At 40.0% G+C, this 17,336-nt stretch overlaps 2 protein-coding genes across 3 annotated transcripts in view; both read left to right on the plus strand.

The window, feature by feature from the left end:
- Positions 1–17,336, plus strand: part of LOC106134523 (ATP-binding cassette sub-family F member 3) — a 434,240-nt gene that overhangs the window by 154,812 nt on the left and 262,092 nt on the right. The gene's annotated exons all lie outside the window — the stretch shown is intronic.
- LOC106134524 (armadillo segment polarity protein) lies at positions 212–15,724 on the plus strand. Of its 2 annotated transcripts, none has more exons than XM_060954810.1 (15): positions 212–369; positions 638–707; positions 2,605–2,729; positions 3,117–3,222; positions 3,597–3,807; positions 3,981–4,563; positions 4,879–5,025; positions 5,274–5,396; positions 5,910–8,384; positions 8,619–8,789; positions 9,036–9,230; positions 9,707–9,821; positions 10,270–10,424; positions 12,471–12,537; positions 13,964–15,724. In XM_060954810.1, exons 2-15 carry the CDS (start codon positions 671–673, stop codon positions 14,137–14,139), a joined length of 4,686 nt encoding a protein of 1,561 aa, XP_060810793.1. In that variant the 5' UTR covers positions 212–369; positions 638–670; the 3' UTR covers positions 14,140–15,724. The 2 variants fall into 2 exon arrangements, with proteins under 2 accessions (XP_060810793.1, XP_060810794.1); XM_060954811.1 differs by having other exon boundaries at positions 233–369; positions 635–707.

Below are 17,336 nucleotides of genomic sequence, written 5' to 3' on the forward strand. Positions count from 1 at the left end.
CAATTTTTTAAATTATGTATAATTTATAGGATCGGCACATTGTTGCCTTCAATGTTGCCACTTCTCGACACATGTCTCAGACACATGTTGAATCAACATGTTGCCCGTGTTTAGTCTGTGGTCTTAACGCCGCCATGATGAGCTCCCTTTGATAACAGAAGAAAATAAAGGCATTGAAAAAGTTCAAGTGGAAACGAGATAGACATAATTTCATTGCTTCCATACGAGGTTACGAAATGCTGTCGAATCCGGGCGCCATATTGTAATGTCAAATTGTGACGCTTGTGATCTGAGCGCATTCTGATTTTCTTTGATTTATTTATCAAAATCTAAATAAAAGTAACAGTTGTGAGTGATAAATTAGTGAAGGCAAGTATTTTGAAAATCATAAATGCGCAAAAACCTTACTAAAAGTCTAAATTTGCGTTATTTATTTGGAAAGGTATCTAATCGGGGTGTGGTATTTGGTGCATGGACATTTTGTTTATTTTTCTTTCAATCGATGTTTAGATTCTTCAAATGCATAAATGTAGCACAAATGGTTTAGATCTAATGAATAGTTTTCTCTTTGTTCTGTTTATTGTACAGATTGATCACAAGAATATTCGCATTTATCTTTATAATATTTTCTAAGCAGGCGCAGGGGTGCATTGGCGCATCGCTGTAAACCATGAGCTATCAAATACCAACATCGCAGAGCCGCACCAGTAAGTACTCAACAACTACTCTAAGCATATTTTGAACATATAAATACTTATTGTTAGCTAAACATTGCTAGTTATATGTAAAAGTCCATTCCATGTTTTTTTAGAAAGTAATGTCTAATGACTCATGGTAAAGAAAGACTCATGGTACTACATCTCCAAACAGCAGTAATTTCTAGCTATATGTGAAGTGTATAGATATTTCTTTTAATTAGGTATATTTTGCAACTTTGGCCTCATATATTGGTAGCTTTGACTTTCAATAGTAGTCCATTCACATAAAGCTCCATAGTTGTAAACGTGAATGGATAAGTTTAAAGAAATGGATACTGTGGCATTATCATGTCCCGCTACCATAACTAAAGCAGTAGACTAAGGGTCTGAGGTTTTGCAATAGAAAAATCAATATGTAAATATATAATGTGAACATGTGGCATGGAACCAGTCACAAATGACGATTAGGTTTCTGTATAATAACTACTTTATTAGAATGTCTTACTTAACTTTTAGTTATCTAAGAAAGGTGGAATAATCTCCATTCTTATATTATTTCTGCTGATATAAATACTGGCATCACACACATTATGTGTCTCAATAAAGAATCTTACTTTAGGGATATATTACATTTCATTAAAAATTAAAAGCTTTTCCATGACTCCCACTGTTCCATGATTTTATTGGTTCAAAATTGCTATTTAACATCTTTATGGTGGAACAATATCTTTACCTTAATTTTTAAAGAAACCTTATGTAGGGTAATTGTGTCGGTTTGGCGTCCAGTTCTACTTTTCGTCCATTTAACTTCTAAACGCATATAAAAGGAATATAAACACACCTACGCGTTCATACTTAAGCAACAGTTCTAACAACCACAAAATCCAATTTGTCAAGTGAAAACTTCGAAAAAATTAAACTCACTGGTTGGCTATGTGTTCGTGTTTTGTAGACGTCATTGCTGATACAAAAAAAATAGCAGGTGCAGGAACACTCCATGGTGGGTTTTATGACTATTTCACATAGATTGGGTAATATTTTGGCATGTAAGAATATTAAAGAGAATAACTAACATTATGTTTAGGTTATTTTACAATGTTTTTGTAGTAATCTTAGTAAAAGTTTGCGGACGAATACTGACATGCCTATTTTACCAATTATTTGGTATCCGTCCACGTGGACGGAAACTAAAACAGCAAGCTAAATATTTGGAATGTTCATTTTACTTTTTCAGACCTATAAAAAAATATGTGTTTTCTTAAGATATGAACTTTATTGGCTATTTGACAAGATATTTAGTTAACGTCCAATAATTTCTCAGTATTGCTTGTTTAAAAAAATTTTTAAATGGAATGGACGAAAACTAAACAGCAATTTTTTTGTATTAGTTTTCGTCCATAATAGTGTGGAATCTACTTCTAACACATTTTCTTGTTAATTTGTACAGGTTTTTCTAGTAGGTACTAAACTTTGAAATTAATTGTTATAGATGGATTCGGGGAAATAAAAAAAGCAGGAAATCTACTGCTGAAGAATAAATATTTTTGTTGATTAAATAAAAGATTAAGAAAACAGTTTTTATTTAACATTGCACTTTTACTCTTTTTTACATACTGGACGGAAACTAGATCACACCAGGGCGAAAACCTTACTTTTTTGGACGAAAACTAGTGAAATCTGCCATTTAATTATTTATATAAAAAACAATGTAGTTATAATGAAAAGTTTCTTAATTTTTATCAAAAATAGACTATATGAGGTATATAAACAAATATGAGCTATTTTAATTAGGATACTTTATCATATTATTTTTACGTCTGAAAGCTAGCAACTCCGCTAATTGGACGAAAACCAGCGCAATCACCCTACCTACCAGTTTATAAATACTTGTTCTTTAACATTGCAGTGTCTCACAGCAACTATGGTGGGTCGGACGTGCCAATGGCTCCAAGCAAGGAGCAGCAGACGCTCATGTGGCAGCAGAACTCCTACTTGGTGGACTCTGGTATCAACTCCGGAGCCGCTACTCAGGTAAAACAATACTGTTTGTTAAAAAGTTGTTTGCATTTGGTTTGATGTTCCCAGTAGCACCCTCAGCTTTTATGTGTCCAGTCCTGGGTTTTACTTTGTGATATATTGATTTACACATTCAGATGCATATGAAACTACTTAGTATTTTTTTGTAGACTTGATTTAATAAATAGGATCAAAACATTGCTTTCATAGGACACAATTACAAGACAAAAGGTATAATCAACTTTTATAAAGAATGTTAGATAATGTAACTTTTTTTAAGGTTAGGACCTATAAAGTTACATTATCTAACATTCTATGAATGTCCAAATGATAGAACACAATTCTTTTTTGATGAATGAGACTAAAACCATATTTACTTGAATTTTACTATTTGCCTTACAGGTGCCATCACTTACCGGCAAAGAAGATGACGAGATGGAGGGTGATCAGCTCATGTTTGATTTGGATCAAGGATTTGCTCAGGGTTTTACCCAGGAGCAAGTTGATGGTAATTCCTTTACATTTTAACTTGTTACTTTATTTTTCTGGATCATTGTGAAAGACATATGTCATTTATTTTATTTGTCATTATAAAAGCTTTTAAGTATTTCTTTATTTAGATAGATATGTAGATAGATCTATATAGTATTGTCATTTTATGGCCTTTTATTGATTTGAAGAATGTAAGTGAGATGAGCAATATTGATAAGTTATAATCCAAAGTTGTCATTTTCATCTCTTTAATTTCATGTTTCACTTCATTTATAGTCTCATTGATTTGAAATCATGCATTCACATGCAGACATAATTTTATATGTTATTCACCTTATTGATACTCCACAAATTAGACAACAAATTTACATTGCACTGCTTTATTTCCAGATATGAACCAGCAGTTGTCCCAGACGCGTTCCCAGCGTGTCCGCGCGGCCATGTTCCCTGAGACCCTGGAGGAAGGCATTGAGATCCCCTCCACTCAGCTGGATCCGGCCCAGCCTACAGCTGTACAACGCTTGGCTGAACCTTCGCAGATGCTGAAGCACGCTGTTGTTAATCTGATCAACTATCAGGATGACGCTGATTTGGCTACCAGGTTAGCATATCTTTAAATTTGACTATTTAACACGTTTCTTATTTTTAAGTAACTTTCATTTCTTCACATCTAAATTGGGACTAAATGAATATTTATTAAAACTATCACAATTTAATAAAAAATATATTACAGCCATAGATATTTTAAGTCCATTTTTTTACATTCCTCCACAGAGCAATTCCTGAGCTGATCAAGCTGCTGAATGATGAAGACCAAGTGGTCGTGTCTCAAGCCGCCATGATGGTTCACCAGCTGTCCAAGAAAGAGGCTTCGCGCCATGCCATCATGAATTCACCCCAGATGGTGGCCGCTCTCGTGCGCGCGATCTCCAACAGCAATGATCTGGAAACCACCAAAGGAGCTGTGGGAACATTGCACAACTTATCTCACCATCGACAAGGTCTCCTTGCTATCTTTAAGAGCGGCGGAATACCAGCTCTTGTCAAACTACTAAGCTCTCAAGTGGAGGCTGTACTGTTCTACGCTATTACGACTCTCCATAACCTACTATTACATCAAGACGGTTCCAAGATGGCTGTACGTTTAGCCGGAGGCTTGCAGAAGATGGTGGCTCTTCTGCAGAGAAACAATGTGAAGTTCTTGGCGATTGTGACCGATTGCCTTCAGATTTTGGCTTATGGAAACCAAGAGTCGAAGCTGATCATCCTTGCATCTCAGGGCCCGATCGAATTAGTGCGAATCATGCGCTCTTACGACTACGAAAAGTTGCTGTGGACTACCTCCAGGGTGTTGAAGGTAAGATTTTGGTTTGTCATAGTAAGAATAGTTATAGTAAGAATGTGCGTCGACGAATGGTATCCATCTTGTATGCAATAGTGCTTTCTTTTGAACTCCCAATGCAGCTATGTATAAACGATTTGGCTGAATTATGTTGATAAGTTTGAATGAAAAAAAATTATTGTATCTGTATAAAGTCTGCTTTGTTGCTGTGGCTTAGATGCCATAAGATTAAATTGTATATTAACAATACATCTAAATGTGTATTAATACTTGTTTCTTTTTTTTTTTCATTCAAGACGGAAAATTTATTGTATGTTTTTGTTTCATAAGGTTTTGTCTGTGTGCTCGAGCAACAAGCCCGCAATCGTAGAGGCTGGTGGCATGCAAGCCCTGGCCATGCACCTGGGCAACCCGAGCGGCCGCCTCGTCCAGAACTGCCTCTGGACCCTGAGGAATCTGTCCGATGCTGCAACCAAGGTAATTATTTGACAATGCTAAGTGACAATTTAAATCTCATTTCCATCGTAAGCCGAATGTGGCTTTTCGGTCTTTTCAAGACCATTGTCTTTGTTTACCCCACAAGGATATACATGTGATTATGTATGACTTTGCTCAAAGAGGTTGCCTAAAAGCAGAAAACAGAAAAAATAAAACATATATGATTCATAAAATCTTTATGATTAGATTTTAAGCAAAGTGTAAAACTTATTAAATTTTTGTTTTAGGTGGAGGGCTTGGAAGCTCTCCTACAAAGCTTGGTGCAAGTGTTGGCTTCTACTGACGTGAACATCGTCACTTGCGCGGCCGGAATCTTGTCCAACTTGACATGTAACAACCAGCGGAACAAGGTAATTTTAATTCAAACTTTAATTGTTGATTGTGTAGTGACTTCACTACAGCTTCTTTTAATTTTAAGTAAATTAGAATAGAACTTAGAATTTAAAGTCTTCTTGTGTATTTTTAATTTTGCAATGGACCCCATTCGGGAATGAAAAGTTAACGGTCAGTTAGCCTATGTAATATTTGAAGTAATAATTTTAATCCTTTGGCGTTTAGTCGACAAAAGTTTTCTTCTTATAAATATTCGTCGACAGATAGATTCCTACTAGACAAGTCCTGTCGCCCAATCTCACATGTGCGCAGATTGATCTGCACTAGCCTCAGGTCATGAAAATCAGCGTATTGTTCGTTCAAAATAAATTCGTTCAGTTATGACCTTTTTGTATTGCCGCCAATCACACTCTTATTAATAATTTGTTATTTTATATGTGCATTAGAAATTGTGTGTAGCAAATAAATGAATTATCTATGTATTTATCTATCTAATGACACACGATGTGAATGATATATTTGTTCCGCAGGTGACCGTGTGCCAAGCGGGCGGCGTGGACGCGCTCGTGCGCACCGTGGTGTCGGCGGGCGACCGCGAGGAGATCACGGAGCCGGCCGTGTGCGCGCTGCGGCACCTCACGTCGCGGCACCTCGACAGCGAGGTGGCGCAGAACGCCGTGCGGCTGCACTACGGGCTGCCGGTCAGTGGCGAGTGTACCTCTCTCTCTCTCTCACGGAGCCGGCCGTGTGCGCGCTGCGGCACCTCACGTCGCGGCACCTCGACAGCGAGGTGGCGCAGAACGCCGTGCGGCTGCACTACGGGCTGCCGGTCAGTGGCGAGTGTACCTCTCTCTCTCTCTCACGGAGCCGGCCGTGTGCGCGCTGCGGCACCTCACGTCGCGGCACCTCGACAGCGAGGTGGCGCAGAACGCCGTGCGGCTGCACTACGGGCTGCCGGTCAGTGGCGAGTGTACCTCTCTCTCTCTCTCACGGAGCCGGCCGTGTGCGCGCTGCGGCACCTCACGTCGCGGCACCTCGACAGCGAGGTGGCGCAGAACGCCGTGCGGCTGCACTACGGGCTGCCGGTCAGTGGCGAGTGTACCTCTCTCTCTCTCTCACGGAGCCGGCCGTGTGCGCGCTGCGGCACCTCACGTCGCGGCACCTCGACAGCGAGGTGGCGCAGAACGCCGTGCGGCTGCACTACGGGCTGCCGGTCAGTGGCGAGTGTACCTCTCTCTCTCTCTCACGGAGCCGGCCGTGTGCGCGCTGCGGCACCTCACGTCGCGGCACCTCGACAGCGAGGTGGCGCAGAACGCCGTGCGGCTGCACTACGGGCTGCCGGTCAGTGGCGAGTGTACCTCTCTCTCTCTCTCACGGAGCCGGCCGTGTGCGCGCTGCGGCACCTCACGTCGCGGCACCTCGACAGCGAGGTGGCGCAGAACGCCGTGCGGCTGCACTACGGGCTGCCGGTCAGTGGCGAGTGTACCTCTCTCTCTCTCTCACGGAGCCGGCCGTGTGCGCGCTGCGGCACCTCACGTCGCGGCACCTCGACAGCGAGGTGGCGCAGAACGCCGTGCGGCTGCACTACGGGCTGCCGGTCAGTGGCGAGTGTACCTCTCTCTCTCTCTCACGGAGCCGGCCGTGTGCGCGCTGCGGCACCTCACGTCGCGGCACCTCGACAGCGAGGTGGCGCAGAACGCCGTGCGGCTGCACTACGGGCTGCCGGTCAGTGGCGAGTGTACCTCTCTCTCTCTCTCACGGAGCCGGCCGTGTGCGCGCTGCGGCACCTCACGTCGCGGCACCTCGACAGCGAGGTGGCGCAGAACGCCGTGCGGCTGCACTACGGGCTGCCGGTCAGTGGCGAGTGTACCTCTCTCTCTCTCTCACGGAGCCGGCCGTGTGCGCGCTGCGGCACCTCACGTCGCGGCACCTCGACAGCGAGGTGGCGCAGAACGCCGTGCGGCTGCACTACGGGCTGCCGGTCAGTGGCGAGTGTACCTCTCTCTCTCTCTCACGGAGCCGGCCGTGTGCGCGCTGCGGCACCTCACGTCGCGGCACCTCGACAGCGAGGTGGCGCAGAACGCCGTGCGGCTGCACTACGGGCTGCCGGTCAGTGGCGAGTGTACCTCTCTCTCTCTCTCACGGAGCCGGCCGTGTGCGCGCTGCGGCACCTCACGTCGCGGCACCTCGACAGCGAGGTGGCGCAGAACGCCGTGCGGCTGCACTACGGGCTGCCGGTCAGTGGCGAGTGTACCTCTCTCTCTCTCTCACGGAGCCGGCCGTGTGCGCGCTGCGGCACCTCACGTCGCGGCACCTCGACAGCGAGGTGGCGCAGAACGCCGTGCGGCTGCACTACGGGCTGCCGGTCAGTGGCGAGTGTACCTCTCTCTCTCTCTCACGGAGCCGGCCGTGTGCGCGCTGCGGCACCTCACGTCGCGGCACCTCGACAGCGAGGTGGCGCAGAACGCCGTGCGGCTGCACTACGGGCTGCCGGTCAGTGGCGAGTGTACCTCTCTCTCTCTCTCACGGAGCCGGCCGTGTGCGCGCTGCGGCACCTCACGTCGCGGCACCTCGACAGCGAGGTGGCGCAGAACGCCGTGCGGCTGCACTACGGGCTGCCGGTCAGTGGCGAGTGTACCTCTCTCTCTCTCTCACGGAGCCGGCCGTGTGCGCGCTGCGGCACCTCACGTCGCGGCACCTCGACAGCGAGGTGGCGCAGAACGCCGTGCGGCTGCACTACGGGCTGCCGGTCAGTGGCGAGTGTACCTCTCTCTCTCTCTCACGGAGCCGGCCGTGTGCGCGCTGCGGCACCTCACGTCGCGGCACCTCGACAGCGAGGTGGCGCAGAACGCCGTGCGGCTGCACTACGGGCTGCCGGTCAGTGGCGAGTGTACCTCTCTCTCTCTCTCACGGAGCCGGCCGTGTGCGCGCTGCGGCACCTCACGTCGCGGCACCTCGACAGCGAGGTGGCGCAGAACGCCGTGCGGCTGCACTACGGGCTGCCGGTCAGTGGCGAGTGTACCTCTCTCTCTCTCTCACGGAGCCGGCCGTGTGCGCGCTGCGGCACCTCACGTCGCGGCACCGCGACAGCGAGGTCTCTCTCTCTCTCTCTCTCTCTCTCTCTCTCTCTCTCTCTCTCTCTCTCTCTCTCTCTCTCTCTCTCTCTCTCTCTCTCTCGCAGCCGTACAGCAAACTTTAAGCAGTGATCATGTTAATAAACAATTTTGTTTTCATTACAGGTGATAGTGAAACTGCTCCAGCCACCATCTCGCTGGCCTCTTGTGAAGGCTGTGGTCGGTCTGGTGCGCAACCTTGCTCTGTGCCCCGCCAACTACGGCCCGTTGAGAGAACACGGCGCCGTGCATCATCTCGTTAGACTTCTCATGAGAGCCTTTAACGACACTCAACGGGTGAGATAAATTAGTTTTATTTATCTACAAGAATTCAGTATTGTCCGCATTGCCTTTTTTACCTGTCGTTTAACCTAGCGATTATTCCTCTTTCTAAGCAGGTTATTTGACGATAATATTTTACTCTTTCTCTTTGAACAACATTATGTATCAATTCACTGTATATTGTTTTGCCCGCGTCTGTGGCACAACGGTAGTAAGTTTGTCGTCTGTGGCTGTAGTAATTTAATACATTTTTATCCTCAGCAACGTTCTTCGGTATCGGGCAGCGGCACCGGCGGCGCGTACGCAGACGGCGTTCGCATGGAGGAGATCGTAGAGGGCGCTGTGGGCGCTTTGCATATCTTGGCCCGAGACAGCCTCAACAAACAGCTCATACGGCAGCAGAACGTCATACCGATATTCGTTCAGTTGCTGTTTAATGAGATTGAGAACATACAGGTATGTAGCATTAAAAAAAATAAAGAAAGAAGAATGTAGCTATATGTAAAAACAAACACCCGTAGCATGGCACGCGCGACGCCGTTTTTATCACACGAAAAACTACTGCTGTCCCGTTTCACGTCCTAATAAAAAGCGAAACAGCGACGTCCATAAACTAGAAGAATTGTATGATCTGATTGTATCTCACTGCCAACCTTAAACGTGTACAGTGCAAATACAGTATTACCATTTTTATAAGATACACTGATGTACCAGAGCAGAAGTAAAATATTTGTATGGCGCGATAATGGCTATTGGCCTATCAGAGCGCGCTATTTGAAATAAACTTTCCATTACTATGGACAAGATAGCAGGAGACATTCTTTTTTTGAATTTTAAATTTTAATGTAGGTACTTGTAAGGTTGTCAATTTTTGGTTATATTCGGCGGAAAAAGAGAAATTATTGTATCATATTCTACTACTATTTTTATAGCGCGTGGCGGCCGGCGTGCTTTGTGAGTTGGCAGTGGACAAGGAAGGCGCCGAGATGATAGAAGCAGAGGGCGCCACTGCGCCACTCACTGAACTACTGCATTCGCGAAATGAAGGTATTTTTTCGCAGTGAAATTTCAAAAGCTACAAAATTTTCGACTGATTCTTCTCTGTCGATAAATTATGGTCGGCACATTTATTCACCATTTTTCCTTTAATAATAATCTGCTGAACCAAATCAAACTGAAATCACAATGTCACTCGTTATATTGCTTACTAATCAAAGGCATCCTATGGTTGGTCCGATTACAATTTCAAGGTGGACTCACTACTCAAGCAGTAGCGAGGCAAAAACAGTGTGCCCCAGATTTTTCTCTTTCCGTGCAGATTGTTAAAGTCAATCAAGGAAAAACTTTGAGATTTTTAGGCGACATGCTAGCAACCTGTCAATATTTAAATTATATCAATTCTATCATTACAACTAAATGTCGCTTTTCAGTTTTTTCGAGACTGACTCAGTAAGGAATAAAAACGTAATTATATACATGCATAAAATGTTTTCAGGTGTGGCGACATACGCAGCCGCTGTGCTATTCCGTCTCTCCGAAGGCAAACCGCACGATTACAAGAAGCGACTCTCGATGGAACTCACCAACTCTCTGTTCCGCGAAGACCCTCAAATGTGGCCGGCAGACCTGGCCATGCAGCCGGACTTACAGGTAATAATCTTTTAAAACTTAATATAAATGTTTTTGTAAGCAGTGTTTTATATCTAAACTTGTTGTTGCCTGTTAGATCGTCCGCTGTAAAACGAAATCTGATAATCTCATTAAGAAAAGCTTACCCCCCTGTGTTCCCTTAGAGAAGTGGGGGTGAAATTTTTCATATACAATTTTTTAAACGTATAGGCAGCCTCTCATGGTTCGGCTCTTATAACCATAATGTCAGTTGATCCATGTGTGGTGGTGGGATTTGGAATAAATGGTACGAGTACAAACAGACAGCCAGATGTATAGAAATTCAAAAAATCTGATTCAGGTTTTAGGTTGGTCATATCGATTCTTTGGCAGTTTATTTGCAATTTTATTAAGTATATGTATGAATTGGTGTGCCAACAAATCGTTTGTATTAATGTCGCAAACCTACTTCATTCATAAATAATAATGAGCTTAAGGTGTCATCATCACAACTTGAAAATTTAGTATTCATTTAATGTGTGAATAAGTATAATTATCTAAAAATAGTATAATCTGTAAATTAACAATGCTTCTCAAGCAATGTTGCATAATTTACAAATATTAAATTGCCAATAATTAACCCATTAACCGCCGCAGTTGTATATATTCAACAAATTCAGTTTGTGTCCTTAGCGCCACAGTTGTATATATACAACAAAATTTCTGTTGTTAGTTGTAACGCATCCAGAAAGTAAATTATAAATAATAAATTATGGTATTAAGGTTAAGTTCAAAATAAGACTGTCTTATTCCTTTCTACTTCCTTTTATCACTTGAGGTATGAGTAAAATTTCAAATAAAGAAACATGTGAAAGCAATCCACATCATCAAAAAATTTTGTATGAATGCACAGCCACAGTTGCATAAATCCAACAGCAGTGATGTACCCAATCGATTATCCATATTTCTATACCTCCCATACTTAACGCAAGATATATTGTAAATTAATGAAATATTAATAAAAAAATTATATTTTGTTTACTTAAAACCGAAAAATGTATGTCTACAAACTGCGCTTTAAAGAAAAACAAAGTAAATTTACAAATCGTTCATTTTCGGTTATTACTAAAACAAGCTAAGTGTACAACACTAGCCCATCTCATATTATCTTAACCGACCAACGCCGTAGTTGCATATATTCAACCGCCAGTGACGTCACAAACGAGCAATCTGTGATGATAGTGAGGGTAATTGTACGATAAGTAATAATAGTAGGTTTTTCCATTTTGCCACAAATCAATTTGTATAAAATTAGAGCTGTTTCACTAATGAAATCAATCATTGTCAGTATAAATAAAACTAAAACTTTTTACCAATGTTACCTAAGTAAATTAAATAATTATTAACTTTTATATAAAAAAACAATTTAGTATTAACTAATCGTTACAATACACGTAGAGTCGTAGATATACTTAAAGACAGCTATAATTTTAACTTCCAATAAGATTACTTATCAAAAATCTGGTACTGGCAATCACTAGCAACTTCACCGTTTCTCCATTAATTAAGCGCCGCAGTTGAATATATACAACCATAGGGATGGGGGTAAATCGATATTTAATAGATTTTTTATATTATTTTTAGTCTATGGTATATATACTATATACCATAGACTAAAAATAATATAAAATGTGTAATGTTTATGTATTATTAAATAAATAAATAAATAAAATAAATAAATAATGTTTATGTATTATTTTGTATCAAAGTATTTTTCACAGGTGATTAATTTAGCATTCAAATCATTATAACGCCTTTAAAATCTTATAATTCAGTCTTTAAAATGTTTTATTTCATATTTAATCTATATAATTATTTATTCTCATATTGTCTTATCGAAATGATGTGTCACAACTCTAAAGTTTTGGCATAAATAATAGTGTTGGCGCTAGGGGCACATTTTATTGCCGTGCATCATGGCGGCTAAAAGGTTAAGAAAATTATTTGCTATATGTTTTGTGCTTATTCCTTTATTTGTGTTAGTGAAATTTGTCCTTTTATTTTGAATATTTTTTCCTCGTCTGCTAGGATATGCTCGCGCCGGAACAAGGATATGAGGGGCTGTACGGGACTCGTCCGTCGTTCCATCAGCAAGGTAAGATAAGATACATTCGAAGATAGCTTGAAACTAACATTCTGTTAAGTTGGTAGACTATTTGCTGGGTACGACTCAAAATATGATTGTTGAATGTATAAACTGAGCTTGTTTTCAGTAGATGGATATAATTTTAACATATCAATAATTTTATTTTATTTTAATGCATTATCATTTCGATGAAAATGCCAAAACGTCATCCACACGCACGCTGATTGGTCAAATGAAGCGTCAACTACCGAACGCATTCTTTGGTTGAATTAGATTTTAATTAACCAATGAGTCTTCCGCTGTTCTATTACTTCATTTTGACGATTAAAGAAAGTTAGAATTTCTTTTTGTTCCTTATTAAGAATATCAAGCTCTGGGTTTTGGTTTGATTGGTTGAACTAAGAAATAAATTTATTTAGACAACATAAATTATCAGTGGGTTACCTTTTTCCCAATTTCCTATCCTTTCTTTTGCTACGCCATGAATATTTTGAGTCTTATCTTCTTGTATCACGAAAAATATTTCTACGTATTTTATTCAATAAAATTCACCGGGAAATATTTTTACATATTAATGCACATTTAGTATGATTGTTATCTCAGTAAAGTCTGTATAAATATATTTTCTCTCTTCTTTACACGCAGCTTAATCCGGGACCTATTTATCACTAAACTCAGGTGATGGGAATATTATTTTTATGAGTGTTTGTGTTATATTACTTGTATCATTATATATAATTATAATAATAATTTATGGCGTGTATTAAAGGCTATTTATCCTTGAAGTCATTGTAAAAATGGAAGCGACATTGATGTTTTTCATAAAAACATACCGCAATTTTTATAACAGTAATTGTTATGAAAATTGCATATTGCAATAATTATTATATTTGACTATCTTATTTCATGCTTTTGGGATACTTGGCCTAAGTGTTAGTGTGAAATCTTTCTTAGCATGTTTTATTGTTATGAATTGAAACCGTAATAACTACAAAAAATTAAGTTCTAATCAAACAATATTTACAGAACCCTTTTTATTGTATTTGAAGCATTTTATCAGGATTTTAATAGTTATAATGAGATTCAAATAGTTCTTTTTGCAGTAAATAATGTACTGAAATAGCTTCGCATAATTGAATGAAATGCTTTTAAATGCTGATTGAAGCTATATTTAAATAGCAACAGCCGCTTCACGCCATAATTGTGCACTCTTAGGCGTACTTTTAAATAAATTCTGTCAAAAAAAGTACAGAATTCGAAATTTTATAAATTAGAATAAAAGAGAACTAAAAAACGAATTTTTCTTAAGAAGTGGCATCGCATCTAATCTCGTTGCGATCATCCAAATTTTTATGTGGGTTCGACGTATTAGTTATTCTTGTCAATTTACGGCCAAGTCACTTAAAATAACGATTTTAACGAAATTCTTTTACAGGCTACGATCAAATACCGATAGATTCGATGCAGGGTTTAGAGATCGGCAGTGGTTTTGGCATGGAGATGGATATCGGTGACACGGAGGGCGCAGGCGCCGCTTCAGCCGACCTCGCGTTCCCCGAGCCCCCGCACGACAACAACAACGTCGCCGCCTGGTACGACACCGATCTGTGATTCCATTTTCAAATGTCATTCGGCCATTTTGTTTGCGGAAAACATGTAGTTGTGAAATGGCGGCTAATTGTTATAAGAAACAGATCAACTCTTTATTTTTAAGCTCTTCATCTGTCTTCCCAATTCATGCTAGCGGAAATTACTTTCTAATAGATCACATTTGCATTACAGCCATTATTCTGACACTTGTTAGAGGTATTAAATAATGAAAATATCGGTTTTTGGGACAATGCTACAATGTGCAGAGGTGCCATAGTTTCTCGTGAAAGAAAAAACAAACTTTATTGAAATAATGCTTGACAATCTGAAACCATTAATCATCACAGCAATGCGTTCCTAATTCCCATGTTTACTGACTGTTTAAAGTTGAATAGTCGCATTTATTATAATGACATCATAATCTCCGATTCACGCTAAGCCAGTCTTAATGTAGAACAGAGATTTGTAAAAAAAAGGAAAACAATATTTGCGAATTTTCAACTTTAGTAAAATTTAACAATGTCAGAAATATAAATATAGACTGAATTCAAAAAGGTACATATGCCGAAAGAGTTTATTTTCCAATTGGTGCTAGAATAAGAATAAATTGAATTGAAATATCCGAAGATGTCTACCCTGCATTGATTATGTCGAAGATTTCATACTGTAACGTATGAAATGCATATAATCGGAGAATAGGGTAACTTTACTTTTAAGATTTTTTATAGGCTTTAAAAACGATTTCATAGTTCTCTTTGTATTTGAAATTATATTCGCATTTACGAAGTATTGTTTATTTTGACTTATTTAATGATTATTGAAAGAAACGGATGTGAAGTTTTTATTTAATATTGCAATTTGTACTAATCATTTAATTTAAATGATGAAAATATGGATAAGACTGCTCTATTCGCATGCGTTTTTAGGAAAAATCGTGATTTTATTTTAATAATAAAAGTTTATACAACAGTGCCCAAGATATGAATGGATTATTTGAACTCTTATTTTATAAGGTAGAACTAATAATAGTTTGGATCGTCTAACTAGTTCACGACATTTAAACAAAATATCACGCCGTGCTTAATTTTTAAATGTACTATTTTGCCATTTTACAAGAGGTTTTTAAATCATGGTTTTAAACAAATTTTACCCAATTGGCCTATTTCTTTGTCATATTTATGATGATTAGTTTCACGAATTATGATGAAAATGACTTTATGATTGTTTGCAATAAACTGCCACATGCAATAAATACTAAGTAATTGATCTCCTGTCATTGATTTTAATTTATAACCATAAAATTTTTGCAACTGTTCTGTTTATGTAGCAAATTTGGGTAGTACTTAATGAAGAATTTTGCACATAAGATATTCAATTAGAAAATGCACTCACTTCATACCCACCCATAGAAAATGTATCTTTTACGATGTAACCCTAGCGTAAGAAATTTAGCATTAATTACCTATTGTTCTTTAGGTCGTAATATTTTTTTTTATTAACTGACTTTGCCAATGTTTTTATTATATTAAATAATGAAGACAATGCTGAAGTATGTGATTTTTGTGTCCATTTATGCATGGATAATAAAATTAATTTAATTAAAATATGTATGGTGTTTTATTTTTTCATTTGCCAATCTCCCTTATTTAAACGGGTTTTACTAAAGAAATATGAGAAAAACCTTATCATTAATTTAAATAAAATTATACTTGTATTGGGAAAATTGAGTATTTTTTTATTCCATTTAGGATAAACACGGAAAATCACAAATATTGTGCTTATTTATCGAAACTTTATTACACACAGTACAAATGCATAGCAATGTGCTTGTGTTATCGACACTGATAGTATAGGACCACTCAATCTCCCATGGATTTCATAAACATACATACATACATATGGTCACGTCTATATCCCTTGCGGGGTAGACAGAGCCAACAGTCTTCAAAAGACTGAATGGCCACGTTCAGCTATTTGGCTTAATGATAGAATTGAGATTCAAATAGTGACAGGTTGCTAGTCCATCGCCTAAAAGAAGAAACCCAAGTTTTAAGCCTATCCCATAGTCGCCTTTTACGACATCCACGGGAAAGAGATGGAGTGGTCCTTTTCTTTTTTGTATTGGTGCCGAGAACCACACGGCACGATTTCATAAACCATGGTCCAATATTGGTAAAGTTCCTCTTTAAATGTTGCGGTACGGCGAGTTACGTAGCGATCATGGTTAAAAGGCGCACCGCGTGTAGTGTGCTTGTGTCTTATGTCATATGGGACTATGTATAGGTTATCTATATATATAAAACTCTTCCGTTACTGAGTGACTGACTGACAGACAACGCACAGTCGAAACTACTGGTCGTAGACAGCTGAAATTTGGAATGTAGGTTCCTTGGGATATGTAGGGGAGCACTAAGAAAGGATTTTTGGAAATTCAACCCCCAAGGGGGGGAAAAGGGGTAAAAACGTTTCTATGAAAAATCTTATTCCTTGGGTTTATAAACTTGAAACTTGGCATGAACACGTACATAGGCAAGTAAATATGTTTGACATTATAAGTTTTTTCAAACTACCCTCCAATCGTGATTTAGGGGGTGCGATTGGGTGACTGATTTATTAACGCACAGCCGAAACCGCTCGGTATAGGAGTCTGAGATTTTGAACAGAGGTTCCTTTAGTAACATAAGTGAGCACTAAGAAGGGATTTTTGAAATGTCAACCCCCAAGGGGGGGAAACGAGATAAACTGAGCCGGGGCTGCGGGAAAGTTCTAACGAGATACCGTGGCCCCGGAACGCAAAGGGCAACTGAAGGAACGAGGTGGGTTTTAGTCAGTAAAAGTCTGACACTCCCTTCCGTTCCACCCAGAGCGGGAGAGGTCATTTGATGATTTCCCATCCTTAAAAAAAAGACTTTGTATGACAACTTTCAGTCGTCTCTTTAACATACATAATAACATACATAATTATGTACATACATGCATAACATTAATAACATCACGCCTTTAAATCCCTATTTTGTGTTAACACTACCCATACAAACAGCTAAAAGGAAACAAGTGAAGAGACAAAATTTGTCCGCATCCATTTTCACCTAAATTCTTAACGTTAATGAGATTTACTTTTTATTATCAGGTCAACCTAATAGCCTCACATGTACGTATAACTTCGTAAGAATTTTCTTTCAACTCCTAACCGTTGAGGAGTTGTACCTTCCATCATC

This window comes from Amyelois transitella, chromosome 5 (assembly GCF_032362555.1).
Source record: "Amyelois transitella isolate CPQ chromosome 5, ilAmyTran1.1, whole genome shotgun sequence".
Taxonomy (NCBI): Eukaryota; Metazoa; Arthropoda; class Insecta; order Lepidoptera; family Pyralidae; genus Amyelois; species Amyelois transitella.

Excerpts from the sequence above, each read along its gene's own strand:
- LOC106134524 (XM_060954810.1), top strand. The coding sequence starts at position 671 with ATGAGCTATCAAATACCAACATCGCAGAGCCGCACCA. Across the intron at positions 8,790-9,035 it reads CCTTTAACGACACTCAACGG|CAACGTTCTTCGGTATCGGG; the intron begins GTGAGATAAATT and ends TTTTATCCTCAG. Across the intron at positions 10,425-12,470 it reads CCATGCAGCCGGACTTACAG|GATATGCTCGCGCCGGAACA; the intron begins GTAATAATCTTT and ends CTCGTCTGCTAG.